Source organism: Stylophora pistillata, chromosome 3 (genome assembly GCF_964205215.1).
Source record: "Stylophora pistillata chromosome 3, jaStyPist1.2, whole genome shotgun sequence".
NCBI classification, from domain to species: Eukaryota; Metazoa; Cnidaria; class Anthozoa; order Scleractinia; family Pocilloporidae; genus Stylophora; species Stylophora pistillata.
In genome coordinates, this window is record NC_142521.1 from 16,420,472 (window position 1) to 16,433,730 (window position 13,259).

At 39.3% G+C, this 13,259-nt stretch overlaps 2 protein-coding genes across 3 annotated transcripts; both read right to left on the reverse strand.

Moving 5' to 3' along the window:
• Positions 1 to 701: 701 nt before the first annotated feature.
• Positions 702 to 4,989, reverse strand: LOC148734744 (tetratricopeptide repeat protein 28-like). Its single transcript, XM_088755030.1, has 2 exons — positions 1,944 to 4,989; positions 702 to 1,509 (listed from the first exon to the last, which is right to left on the reverse strand). Exon 1 carries the CDS (start codon positions 2,485 to 2,487, stop codon positions 1,945 to 1,947), a length of 543 nt encoding a protein of 180 aa, XP_088611156.1. The 5' UTR covers positions 2,488 to 4,989; the 3' UTR covers positions 702 to 1,509; position 1,944.
• On the reverse strand, positions 702 to 10,706 carry LOC111326916 (uncharacterized). 2 transcript variants are annotated; one of them, XM_022931002.2, is made up of 7 exons: positions 9,380 to 10,706; positions 9,033 to 9,182; positions 6,729 to 8,492; positions 6,010 to 6,081; positions 5,700 to 5,787; positions 5,006 to 5,073; positions 702 to 1,342 (listed from the first exon to the last, which is right to left on the reverse strand). In XM_022931002.2, exons 1-3 carry the CDS (start codon positions 9,690 to 9,692, stop codon positions 7,642 to 7,644), a joined length of 1,314 nt encoding a protein of 437 aa, XP_022786737.2. In that variant the 5' UTR covers positions 9,693 to 10,706; the 3' UTR covers positions 702 to 1,342; positions 5,006 to 5,073; positions 5,700 to 5,787; positions 6,010 to 6,081; positions 6,729 to 7,641. The 2 variants fall into 2 exon arrangements, with proteins under 2 accessions (XP_022786737.2, XP_088611148.1); XM_088755022.1 differs by having other exon boundaries at positions 5,006 to 5,091.
• Between the last annotated feature and the right edge of the window lie 2,553 nt (positions 10,707 to 13,259).

The window sequence follows — 13,259 nt, forward strand, 5'->3', positions numbered from 1 at the left end:
TTTTAACATGGATTCCGTGAAAGCTTTAAACTAAGCAGAGCCAGTCAAAACAAATTCGATTTAAGGTAAATAGTGCACCGCAAGCAAACTGCAATTTTGATTAAATGAATAGTCGAGAAGTTCAGTCGACTCTATTATCAGAAGATTAAGGCATTTCCTGAAAATTTGCGATTTTTAGAGAGTAGATTAAACAACATAAATGAACTATTGTACGATGAAGTTGAAATGGTAAATTGGCCACCGTAATGATTACAAAAGCTGACGTTTCGAGCGTTAGCCCTTCGTCGGAGCGAATAGAGGAATTGTGGGTTGTGTGTGCTTTTAAAGGCAGAAAATGGAGCTACGCTATTGGTGGGAGCATGGTAACGAGAAAAACATGAATAAATTAGTGGAATGAAAAGCGTTCGTTGATCCCTGTGGGATTTAGACTGCCGGTTTGAAAGATGAGCTTTTGTTCAAGATTTTTACGGCTTTCCGTGCCACCTAAGTGCAAGGAAAGACCGCAGATTGTCATATGTTGCTTAGAATGATTAGATAAATTAAAATGTCTAGCGACTGATATATCCAAATTATTTCGTTACTCCCACCAACGCAGCCCCAAAAAGTTTCTTTCGAAACTATCAGCCTTTACTGTACGATGAGTTATGCATATTAGACAATTCCTCTTAAAAAGAGCAGTTTTCATTCGAGTGTCGACAAGACAGGATCACAGTTTTTGTTTAAAAGAAAAAATACAGAAAATATTTTAGAGCAAAACAAGTTTAATTTTGTCGTAATACCTTAACTTCGAAAAGGAAATATTTTAATTAAAGAAAAGTGACATTATCCAATACACACAATGCTCGCTTCCAATGGGTGAAAATGATTCCAAAGTATCTGAAATGAAATTCGTCTATCTCTGCAGTTGCAAACTCTAAACAGGCTGTACGCTTTTATCTTTTAACTAATTGAAGTGACTTACTATAAAAAATGTTATTCTCACAAAACTACCTCAAGATATCTAACCATAATTTATGATCTAACAGAAGGCTAATCAGACAATCAACCTGAGGGCGATTATTTTCAAGACATAATGCCATACTGATTCTCCTTATTAATTCAGAGAAAAATTTATGGCAGTTAGCTAGTGGGTAGAATTGAGAATCATTTCTTAGGAATATAACAGTTAAAAACTTTTTTGTGATCCCAAGATAAAAGAAACTGCGCTATAATTTAAGCATCGTAAAAAATCATCGAGTATTTCCTGTTTTCAGTTCCGCAATCATCTGTTCATTTTTGTCCCTTCTTGGTAAACCAGATGGAACTTTCGGCCAGGGTGAGTCGCATGTCGCTCGCTGGACACCTGAGAAGCGTACAAAAGAACAGTGCAAATTCAAAAATGTTTGTGTAAAATAAGACCAGTTTCCTTTTTAAAACAGTACACAGGAGGAAGTATTTTTGTCAAGAATCAGTCAGTACTCCATTTCTTTTCCGCCTCATTCTCCTCAACCGTTCGTCAGTTCCTTGTGCCTGAGACAAAAATTTTAAGTAAAGAAATACATTAAACTCTTGTTACGAGCACGGAAAACACGCATGCACCATCACCAGGTTGTTGTAATAATTTCTGTTCTAAATTAAAGATAGCCTGCTCAAATTTTTTTTTAATGTATCGACCATTTATTCATCGATTTGTCTGCTTATTTATTTCGCTCAAATTGTGTTCTTTGTCAAGCGTCTTGTTAAGCGTTACATCATTGCACAATTGATATCATACACACTTAAGTTACACCGATCCATACCTAGATTAGTTAACAAACCGTCAAAGTATTCCCTTTATACGTAAGATAAAAACTGGCTGTCATAAAAGTTTTGGAACGTTTTTCTGATTATGAAAGAAAAAATCAGTCCACAATCTTTAATGTTAATGTAACTTATACAAAATCACTCATAACAAACAAGCTTACCTTAGGTTAAGTCAAATGTCACGTTGTCTCCCATCAGTACAAACGGAGCCCATTGGTTAGGTTCGGCGAAGCCGTTGCCCCTCAACCACTTGATGGCCTGGTGAAGGGACTCACTGGCACTTTCACCAGCTACCAGATGTTCGTAGAATTGATTCATAAGCTGCTCTGTTGCTTCGTCTTGTATGGCCCATGATGCCACCAACACTGAACGTGCACCAGATGCCAGGAACTTCCGAGCGATTCCAATGACTCCCTCTTTTTTAAACGTTCCGCACCCACTGTGACAACAGTTGAGTACTACCAGTTTGGCCCGCAGCTTAACTTTTGAAATGTCGGACATTGTCAAAAGGTAGTCTTCTTCTTGTGGAATATTGTTCCAAGTGCACTTAGGGGAAAGGGCAATCTCGCCTCTATCAGCGTTACCACGAGCAGCAAGGTGAATCAGGCTCACTGAATGAATTGTTTGAAGTACCACTTCCTTTGTTGCGTGCTCTTCTAACGATGGCTGAACCCCTAAGAGTCGGCCTACCATCTCTGCTTCCATTCCAGCACAAGGCAATGGTTTCAACTGTATGGTACGACCTTTTTATTGTACTTTGACAGCTGTAGGATCACCCACCACTAGAGCGCCAATCTGACTGTGGTAGTCTGCTGGACATTCTTGAATGAGCCCAAAAGTTGTCAAAAAAGGGACGATTCGGATTCGATGTGTTTCTGATAAACACTTTCCAGTTGTTTCGTCTCGTAAGGCAGCAAAAGGGACTCGTTACGAGCACCTCTCTGGCACAATGATGATCTCAGGCTCTGTGAGTAGATCTTCTACAGCAGCGATAATCTGGTCATGACACAATTGAAGAATTTTTTAGGCCTTGTCTATGGTTTGATTAACTCGCAAAGTTGCTCGGCTCCCTTCATGAAGAGGCATGGGAATGTCATCATCCAGAGATCGATCTTAACAGTTCTCATCCATGAGAACACCAAAGCTGGAGGCACTTCTCTTAAAAATTCCCTCCACATCGCAAACAGATGCAGCGATGAGAGTGTCGATTTTCATTTCGGGGCTCACTCGATAGCTAATGTCTCCATTGTCTCCCTTTGCTTTCAAAACCCACAGATGGACATGCCGTTCACAATATGCAACGTACAAAAAGGCACAGCTATATTCTTTATTTACAATGTCTTCGACCCCAAACCATGATGTTGAGTCAGCTGAGATGTGGCTTTTAACTGATAGCTTATCTGCCATTAGTTCTGCAAGACCTCGAGCTCGTCTCAGCTCCTCCACACAGATAGCATCTCGATGGCTTCCAGTGACACAAAGCAACTGACTCAACAACTTGTAAGGAAAATTACCGCGCCCCTCTAAGAGAGATGTTTTAAAGTCGTCGTTTCCTTCGAGGAGAATTCGCATCTCTTCATATTTTTTAAAGACTTTGAAAAAGGTATCGCATTGCCTCCTCTACCTCTGAGAGCGATATCTTTAACAGAGTTATACCGAGAAGGCTTTCGAAGTCGGTCATAATGTCTCCAATTTGTTGCTTATCAAACGTGCTTTCTCAAAGTATTTTTCTGATTCCTCGTAGTTGCCCATTGATAGAGACAGATGCCCAGGGTGTAGGCACGTTCTTCCTTGGCTTTTTCTATCGCCAACATTCATGCTGATAGCAAGGACTCTGTCATCATGTTCTGTAGCCTTCTGGTAAACATGAAGCGAATAAAAAAAACTTGCCAGGCCTGCGTGGCACTCTCCTTCACATTTTCTGTTTCCGCTCACTGTGCTAATGGAAAGTGCTTTGTCCAAATGTTTTTAGCCTGCTCATTTTTCCTAAGTAATAGAAACACAGTTCCAAGATTTACATGGCTTCCTCCTTCTCCTTCCATGTCGCAAATTTCTGTTGCGATGGCAAGTGCTTTCTCGTGATATTCTTTAGCCTTCTGATATTCACCGAGTGATTGAAACACAAGTCCAAGGTTTCCGTAACATGTTCCTACCTCTTTCCTGTCGCCAGTTTTTGTTGCGACTGCAAGTGCTTTCTCATGATACTCTTTAGCCTTCTGAAGTTCACCTTGTGATTGAAACACAGGTCCAAGGCTCCCATAAGCCACTGCTTCTTCTGTTTTGTGGCCAATGGTTTTCATGATAGCAATTGCGCTTCCATATAGTTTCGCGGCTTCCGGTTAGCCTACCTCTTCTTTGACATTTTCGTCCCAGTTTTTTCGTCGACACTCCAACATTGTGGAACTTGCTCATAAGTTCCCCGGCGTAATTCTCTGCGTTTGTGTAACCGGAGATTGCGTAGTACGCGTTGAATAGCACTTCAATGGCATCAAGGCCTTTAATACCGGAGTCTAGATGGTTTAGTAAAATTAAACATTCACCACACACTTCAGTGGCTTGCATACCACGATCAGTCTTCAGAAGAAATATGGCAACGTCCAAGCCTATCCTGATCTTTTCTAGGATTGCACGCACGTTATTCATCACCTTTTTGTGTTAGACAGAAGGGCCCCTGACGGAAAAAATAAACAAGGGGAAAACACAGAAAACCACAATAACCAAAGAGGATGATGGTTCTTAATGGCCTTCTCTCTGCACATGTTTTAATGGAAGTTGCTTCCTTTCCACGAACGCGTGTTGGGCAACATTCCTTTTTTGCTTTCCCCAACTACTCATTTGTGCACAAACAACAATCCTTGAAAAATTTTGCTGGAAAAATAATCTGATTTTGAGACTCAACCTATACGATAGGTTTCGAAACCTGCAGCTCCAACTCGTATCAGTGTCAAATTGCAAACAGTAATTAACAAAAATTTGCTTCTGTTAGAAAGTTTCATCAAATGGAAAATCATTTTATAAACAATCTTAAATTGGTCCCTATAATATTCGATGACAAAGAATGATTCCTTAAATATCATTTAGTCCCCCAGCGATGGAACGTTATCTTTAAAATACGATGTAATAGGGCCAGTATTTTTCCCAATTATCTAAGTAACGCCTACAACTTGCTCCTTGCAGTATTTGATTCGCAGAATAACAGAAATATAACAGAAAGACAGCTCACCTTTGAAAGGAAAAGAGTGCTGAGTTCAGTATTCTGCTCGTTTGACTAATGAAGCCAGAAGTAAGGGACTGAAAACAAAACTGTCCCTTTCAGTGATAAATGCAAATAAATAGTATTATTACTAAGTAAGGAATTGATCCATAACAAAAAATACTTTTAAAAGCTAATACTGCAATACCACAGCTTTACACTTTTCTCATAAACGATTAAAGTTCGTGCATTTTGCATTATAATTTTCTGCTCTTGAAGTTGGATTTTCCGCGTTTCTGATTTAATATTCATAGGTGATTGACAAGTGACTTGTTCTTGTAATTTTAATACCAAACTATTCATGATCGAGCCAACAGGTAATGAGAATACACAAACTGATCGGCTTAGACGGGTTATCATCTGGACCAAGTAGCAAATTCTTTACACTTATTGTTAAGAAAATTTTTTGCAGCGAAAAGAGAGAATTATTGAGATCTTCGAGATGAAGGTTTATTGCGGTGCAAACCAAGTTGTTTTTCTTACAAATTTAACATGTTCATGTCAAACTTTGTAGCGGAAAATCTTCGATCCTCAATTTCTAAGATTGTTTGGATCTCTAGTATTCCTAGCACTGCATCTTAGCAAGTTTCCATACATTGCTTTTTTTTATTAAGGAGAAATATTAAATGACATCATTAAATTATTTTTTTTTAAAGCTGTTTACCTTTCAAAACAGACATGTGCTAATTATTCGTGGCCTAATCGTTTGACAGGAGAAACCAGAAGCAAGGTCGGAGAAACTAAGATAACACCTGTAAAAGAAAGATGGATAAAAATGGAAAGAGTCACCCGGGTAAGCATCAAAATATTGACCAACGTGATCGATAAAAAAATCTAAGTTCAAGTTTTGAAAATTGATTTCTCTTATAAATCTTCCACCACCAAATTAAAATGATAACCAAGCTAATGTCAGAAATTAATAAGGAAGGAGAGTATCAATGACTTAGTTTTTTTTTTTTTTTTTTGCTTCTTACCTTATAAAAAACGTGACACTCGTCGAGTTTAGTATCGTGATCGTTTGACGATTGAAACCAAAATTAAGAAACCTGCAAAAAAAAGGATGATGGATGAAAATAACCAATGTCATAACAAAGTCTCGTCATGATTTCTATAAAAGATTAGTCGCAAATAAAACTTCAGATAGGAAAAATCGAATCTATCTTAGTCACTTGGAGCAGAGCATGCATGCAAGTGCATGTGTAGTACATTGTGTGTTTATTCTATAATTTATTTGAAAAGGTTGCATGGTGAAATATGCTAGTATTTTATCTTTCTCTGGGATATGGAGCATCGACGATTTTTTTTTTCTTTTTTTTGAACTAAACATTATTTAGCAAACGGGAGATCTGACGCCGTGCGTAGAGCCCAGCGAATACTTCTAAGAAATCGGAAAATTTCTCGAGACACTTTTGCCGGAGTGGGGAACAATCTGCTTTATCTGGGTACAGAATCCGCTTGTCTGTCTGGTTTCGAACTAACGTTTTCGAATTTGTTTTGCTTGGCGCTAGAAAAGTAGTAACCCTGAATGAGTTTCGAAAAGGCGTTAGTAGGGTGTTCAATATCTACCCATGTGCGATGTGTTGGAAAATTGTTTTCGGCGATCTGATCGCGTATTTTCTTTGCGGTTCCCGAGAGTTCACGCCAGCCGATTACATAAAAGGCGATTTGCATACGTTTACAATGTTTCACTAACCTTCATCATGTGCCAGTTTTGATTATCTTTCCAATTTTTACCAAAGAATATCGTATGAGAACTTCATCATTTTAATTGTTGCTTCCACAAATGGCAGCTTTTGAATCAATTTTTTACTAGGACCATGCTCAACCAGTGTGCTTTGTGCGCCGTTGTTATTGTTATTATCCGGGAACTCACTACTTTTACTCACAAACCAACGGAACGGCAGTGGGTACCAGAATTTTGCCAACATTTATGGCAAAAAATTATCACCCAGAGCAAAACTAAATCACTAGTTTGGAAGAGTTATATTGACGACGTTTTCTGGCTACGTCTGTGGAACACAACTAAAGACAAAGTATAATAATATGTAAAACGGCGAACACTCCTATCACGACACAATCAAATGCACGGCTGGAAATCAGACTCAAAAATTGTGTTCTTGGATGCAAAGGTATATAAAGGCGAGAGGTTTAACAGAGAATCTACCCTTGACATGCAAACACATTACAAACTGATACGGAGACCTTGCAAAACTTGAAATTTTATTCGTGTCATCCACCGAGGGTATCAATGGGGTAATGGCTTTTACGGCTAACACTCATTTAAAATTCTGGCTATTTTACGGCTAACGGTAAATTACTTTCTGTTTCGTACGAATAAAATTTTTTACGGTTACCTTTTCCTTCGACCAACAGTTAAAATTTGTTAATTTGACGCCAACTATCAACTGTTTTAAAAAGTAATTGTGCACTGGTAAAGACTGTTGCGAGCGTCATTACAGCATGTCAATACAATTAAACGAAAACAAATTTAAACGATAATTTGAAGTCAACCAAAGTCAAAAAGCCAAAAGCGATAATTTTGCTTAGAATAGCAACTTAAAAAAGCCGAGTTGATGCTGAAGCAGAGTAATACGTCCTTTTTTGATTCAATTATCTCTAGTGAAGGAAACATACCCATCCCCCTCATCGCAGCCTCCTTTTATAATAATCCAAGTTGGGTTTTCCACAAAGGACCCTCCACCACCTCCCGCTGACCAACCTTCGCTAGAATCGACTCCACCACCAGAATATCCACCCCCTCCACCAGGGTAACCATCACCGTGGCAAGCTCCTCCACCACCGAAACCACCATGGCAATCAGCTGAATCCGCCTTACCACCTTCTCCTCCAACAATGAAAGATTTCCCTCCTTTTTCACAGTCTGTCTTCATACATAGTTGTCCTGACTGAACACTGGCAGATTTAAAGCATCCTCCACTTCCGTTAATACCTGCTCCAGATCCAGAATCGGGATGCATTGCTAGTGCAGGATCTCCACAAAGAAGGCCGCCCTCCCCATTACTGCCTGCACCGTTACCGCTTCCATCGACTTGATCGTTACCAGGATGACCATTTTGGGATCCACCACCCCCTCCCCCACCAGCAACGAGAAGAGGCCTCATCCGAGGAGAATAAAGAACAAAGGTTCCCCCACCTCCACTCCCTGAGTGACCACTCCCTCGCGACGAGCCTCTTTGTCCAACAAGTATAACAAGTTTGACTCCTTTTTCCAACCTGACAGTGCCATTAATTTTAGCCCCCTTGCCTCCAGCGCTACTTAAACCCCTCCCACCAGAAGCTCCGCATGCCTCCAGGTGGAATCGCCCAGTAAATGGTACAGTCCATTCTTGTTTTCCACCTTTCACTTGCACACCTTCGCACCCAGTTCCTCTGTAACCAGTACTGTTGTCTGGGCCATGTCTTTTTGTGGCACCCAGCGTTGTGAAGTTGTACCAAGCTGGAAAATAAAGATAAAACCTCTCTTTCAATTAACGTAACTTTTCTAATTCTTGGCCAAATCTGTCTTCAGCCTGAGGCTTTTTAGAGGTATTAAGATAACATATAGGTAGATACAAACAAACAAAAAACTAAGACCGGTGAGCCCTGCAAGTAGCAGTCACAGGGGTATAGCACTTGCGCGGCTTGTTACGGTCGTTCTGAAAAAAAGGTTCAATCCCAAGCCTATCGATCATAGTTAGGGCAGTTTCCAATTGAGTGTGGAAATCAACCCATGACTGCTTTGATTTTGCTTAACTTCGCGCTGTGATTGGTCGTGAAAACTCGCGCCACATCAACCAATCAGTTTCAAAACTGTAGTTTTATAAAACCAATCTTGGTTTAATTTGGTCCCTCCAGTTTTTCCGCGTTTTATGTAGTTTGTTTGTTTTCACGTTGATTTCTCACTGGCTAACGATCTTCGCTCCGATTGAAGGTTGTAATTACTATGATTTTGGTTTAATCGTTTCGACACACTGCTTTATTAAAGATTTTGACTGACCTCTCATACTCTCTTCACAGGAACCTAATCTTGCTGTACCATTTCCAGCCTGGTCGATCCAGTATTTATTTCCTTTAGTTTCTCTTCCTTCACTCGCTCTAATTTCATGGCAAGACTGCGCTGGTAGCTCGGGAATAGATCCCAGAGGAACTGTTTTTGACAAAAACGACGGACTTTATTACTTTAACTCGTTATAAATACTAACTGTAAAGTTATCATTGCAACTCTTATTCCAATTTTTTTGGCAAAACTTATTATAATTACCTCGTCCTCTGCATGAACAAAAACAAGTATGTGATGGAGACGTTATAACAAAAACTGGTTAACTTAAATAAACAGCGGTATACCTCTTCCTGCCAAACGTCTGATATAAAACCTTGAAGGGTCTCGGCGAAAATTCTCGGGCCTTGCTTCCTTCGTACGGTTATTCAGCTCACAAATGTTTTCTTTCACAATGTAATTATAGCTCTGACAAGTGATTTCTTTTTCGCATTCAACATCGCACATGAAAGGGGCTGGAACTAAAATCTTTTTGAAGACAAATCCCTCAAGAGCCATTTCTTGTTCGTTAACTTCTGATCTGCACTGGTCAACGGCAAACGAAAAGGTCATCACGCAATTCAAGCCGAGGTAAAAGAGAAAGAGATTTTCCCAACGCATCCTTCAGTCCTTTTTCGCATTTCCAAAATTTGGCACTATTGAAATAGTAAAATGACACGTAAACCCTAATGACATTTTGATGAATTCGTCTTCAGAGTGTTCCATAACAATCGTGACATTTTGTTTATCACAATTAAGGGTTTCTGCTTTCTCGGGTTAAGAAAGGACATTTTGGGTGTCAAAATGATGGAGAAAAGTTATCATTTTGACACAGCCATTGGAATTTTATGAGTGCAAAATAGCTCTCATATCTTTTGATAACTTTCGAATAAAGCTCTAAGTGAAGCTCAGAAAAAAAGAAAGCTGATCAGAAAATGCTCCGGTAAGTTTACTATTATAGAAAACTGATATTTGGAAAATAAAAACCTTTCTCGCTTGGTTAAAACCGTTTTTATTTTTCTTATCTTTTGCGTGAAATCAATCTTTAATACCTCCTCGTCTATGTAAGTTGAACGTTTATCAGCTATCCAAACCTTTTGTTAAGCTTTTTTATCCGTGTTTGTATTAGTTTTCTTTTCTTATGCTTCCCTTAGAATGCCTTTGTCCAGAAAAAATTTGGAGTTAGGTAGCATATTCACCTTAAAAAAAAAAACGAGAAAGGAGATAAGGTATGATTTCAGCCGAATGGGTCAACAGGTAATAAACATTTAGTTTCAAGCTGAGGAAAAAATTAAATACTATAGAGGCACGTTCTCCACATTTAATTTATTAATTACAATCGTTAATGGTAAAAAATCGTATTTATTCTAACAGTTGGACATTTGAATTGACGCAAATGCCGATTTAGAAGGATTTTAAACAAAAGAATATTCAATCAAAATTTAATCACTTTGTAATTGAAAAGAAAACACGAAATGAAGACATTTTAACCAATTGCAATTAATCGAATCTTCCGGTTTAACCCGTTAAACCACTGAAAAGATTGAACAGCTTCTAATTCCTCTTTACTATAATGCTGCTGAATCATTCATTTAAGATCATGAGAATCAAGGTAATGATCGCAACCTGAGAAGCTTTGATATTTTTAAATGAAATCTCCTTGTCAGTACCAAAGAAAATGTTTATTTAGAGAAGAGTATGGAGAATGTGCAAACTGATGTTAGGGTGTACAGTGGTACAGTAGTTTGAAAGCTCATAGCTCAACAGTGCTGTGCAAAAGTAATGCGTGCCCCACGTTAATCGTCTATATTTGAACGATATATTACTTAATTGGAAATACGGGAAAGCTACGATGTCTCATTGAGTTGTTACAATAATCTTTCTACATGTCCTAATGTGTCCATAAAATGCACGTTTTATCTCAGATATAACCTTGATGAAGTTTTGTTTTAGTGCTAAAGACAATTATAATTAAATTCACCAGAAACTTCGACTCGAATTATACAAAGCGTTTATTTATCTTGCGCTATTATTCAGTAATCCTGAGCGAAAACGACTGAGAAGTCTCTATGGCGTCTTATTTCTCTTAAAGCTTTATGTGATTTGAGATCATAGCGATCAAAATCTTGCTCATTTTTTGATCAATACAACTCAAAAACCATACTTTGTGCTGCTCATTTAGAAGAACACCTCCCCTCAAGTTGGAATTAAAAATAGCTTTAATTCACTCCAGGAAAGCAAAACTTTCTATCCAATGATTATCAAGCTCAACTCCTCAAGTCTAATATAGACCATGATATCTATTACGTAACTAAACGTTTGCACCCTTTAACAAAATCCGTCCGACTTGCAAAGTTTGAAGCGATGTTAAATAGTGAACTCGCCCGGGTGGGAGAAGACCCAAGGAGGACTGGTGATATTTGCTTAGACTATTGCCTCGAAACAATGAGCGAGATCCTCACGCGCCTCATGCAAATATATGTAGCCTGAGTATTAGACCTTCCTGCGGAGGGGGATGGGGTGGGGTGGGGATTTCCCCCAACAAACATCCCCGTTGGAAAGCCCGATACTCAGGCTATCAACTAAATAAAGGGGGTAACAGGGTAAGTTTCTGAAAAAACTGTGGTGCTGCGTCGGTGGGGGTAACAAGGTACTTTGGTAATATCAACTAGGTTGGAATTGTAAATTGGCCACAGTAAAGAGTTAAAAAGCTGACTTTTCGAGCGTTAGCCCTTCGTCAGAGCGAATGGAGGAGTTGTGGGTTGTGTGTGGGTTTTATACGCAGAAAGTGGAGCTACGCTATTGGTGGGAACATGGTGACGAGAAAAACACGCATAAATTAGTAGAATGAAAAGCGTTCGTTGAAGGAGAGACCTCAGATTGCCTTATGCTGCTTAGAATGGTTAGGTAGATTAGTGTCTAGCGACTGGTTTTGATGCCTCCTTGTCATTCCTTTCTACGTGGCGAAGGTGTTCTTGGAATCGGTGTCCTAGTCGTCTTCCTGTTTCGCCGATGTATATATTTTTGCAATAAGTGCAAGTTATGCAATAGATGACGTTGGCGGATGTGCACGTGAAGTGATCAGTGATCTTAATGGATCGCTTGGGTCCCGATATTATCTCAGCGTTGTGAATGAAAGGAGAAGTTTTGCATAGTGCGCGAGCGCATTTAAAAAGTGCCGGGTTGATCATTAGTTTGGAATGAACTTCTGACCAAAAAATTGCCTATGTTTTTGTCGCGTTTGGATGAAGTGAGTGGAGGTTGCGAAAAGATAGCTTATTTTTTCTCATTTTCGTCAGTTACATCTTACAAATCTGGTGGGTGGGGATTTCTGTGGACTAAGAAATGTAATGAAATTGTAGCACACCATCTCGGCACGGAAGAAGTCGTTAATTGGGTGCAGTACGTTTATGAATTGATACGGATACTCTTCCCCGGTGCATTGATTTCCACATCATAACCCCGGTAGCAAATGTTTTTAAGTTAATTACTTCAGGTCATGCCGATTCGCAGGCAAAGTAAATTAAAGAAGTTTTCACCTAAAAATCACTTAAACTGAACCCTTTCGGAACCGAATTTGGGTTATTTTGGCGTGCTAAAACCTAAACACTGAACAAAGACAGTGAATGTAACAGTTTTGTTGTGCCTCAGCACTATGTCTCCTCTTTGTGGTGTCTCGGCCTCATCCTGTGAGGTAGAATGCTAATTAGCCTGTCTAGGTTTGTGTCTGTTGAGAGCAAAAGTTTCTTAATCATCACTCCAGTGTAACAAATACTATAGAGTTAATTACTTAAAATCATGCTAAATCGCGGGCGGAGTTCATTCAAGAGGTTTATTCCAAAAAACTTTTTCAGGATCGGACACAGCACTGTCATGGCTTCTTGTGGCCGGCTGAGAACGTCGTTGACTGATAGTTTTTTTTTTTAGTATTTCAGCACACATCCCTATGAGGCAAACGGTGCTTAGGGTGATGTGTTGATGGAAATCCTTCCTACGAGCATAAGTTTCTATGTTTATATGACCCGATCGGCCTCGCACACAATTTTATTGAAAAACATTTACAGACAAAATACCCTGTGCGAGGGCCGCACGCGATGGCGGGTGGCGTGGGCCAACGGACAATCCCATGATCCTGGTCGCTAGTTTGCAATTGTTGAGTACTCAGAAGTCAAGTAACTCCTCTCTTTG

Excerpts from the sequence above, each read along its gene's own strand:
- LOC148734744 (XM_088755030.1), bottom strand. The coding sequence starts at position 2,487 with ATGGAAGCAGAGATGGTAGGCCGACTCTTAGGGGTTCAGCCATCGTTA.
- LOC111326916 (XM_022931002.2), bottom strand. The coding sequence starts at position 9,692 with ATGCGTTGGGAAAATCTCTTTCTCTTTTACCTCGGCTTGAATTGCGTG. Across the intron at positions 9,183-9,379 it reads CAGACGTTTGGCAGGAAGAG|TTCCTCTGGGATCTATTCCC; the intron begins GTATACCGCTGT and ends TGTCAAAAACAG. Across the intron at positions 8,493-9,032 it reads CTGTGAAGAGAGTATGAGAG|CTTGGTACAACTTCACAACG; the intron begins GTCAGTCAAAAT and ends TTTATTTTCCAG.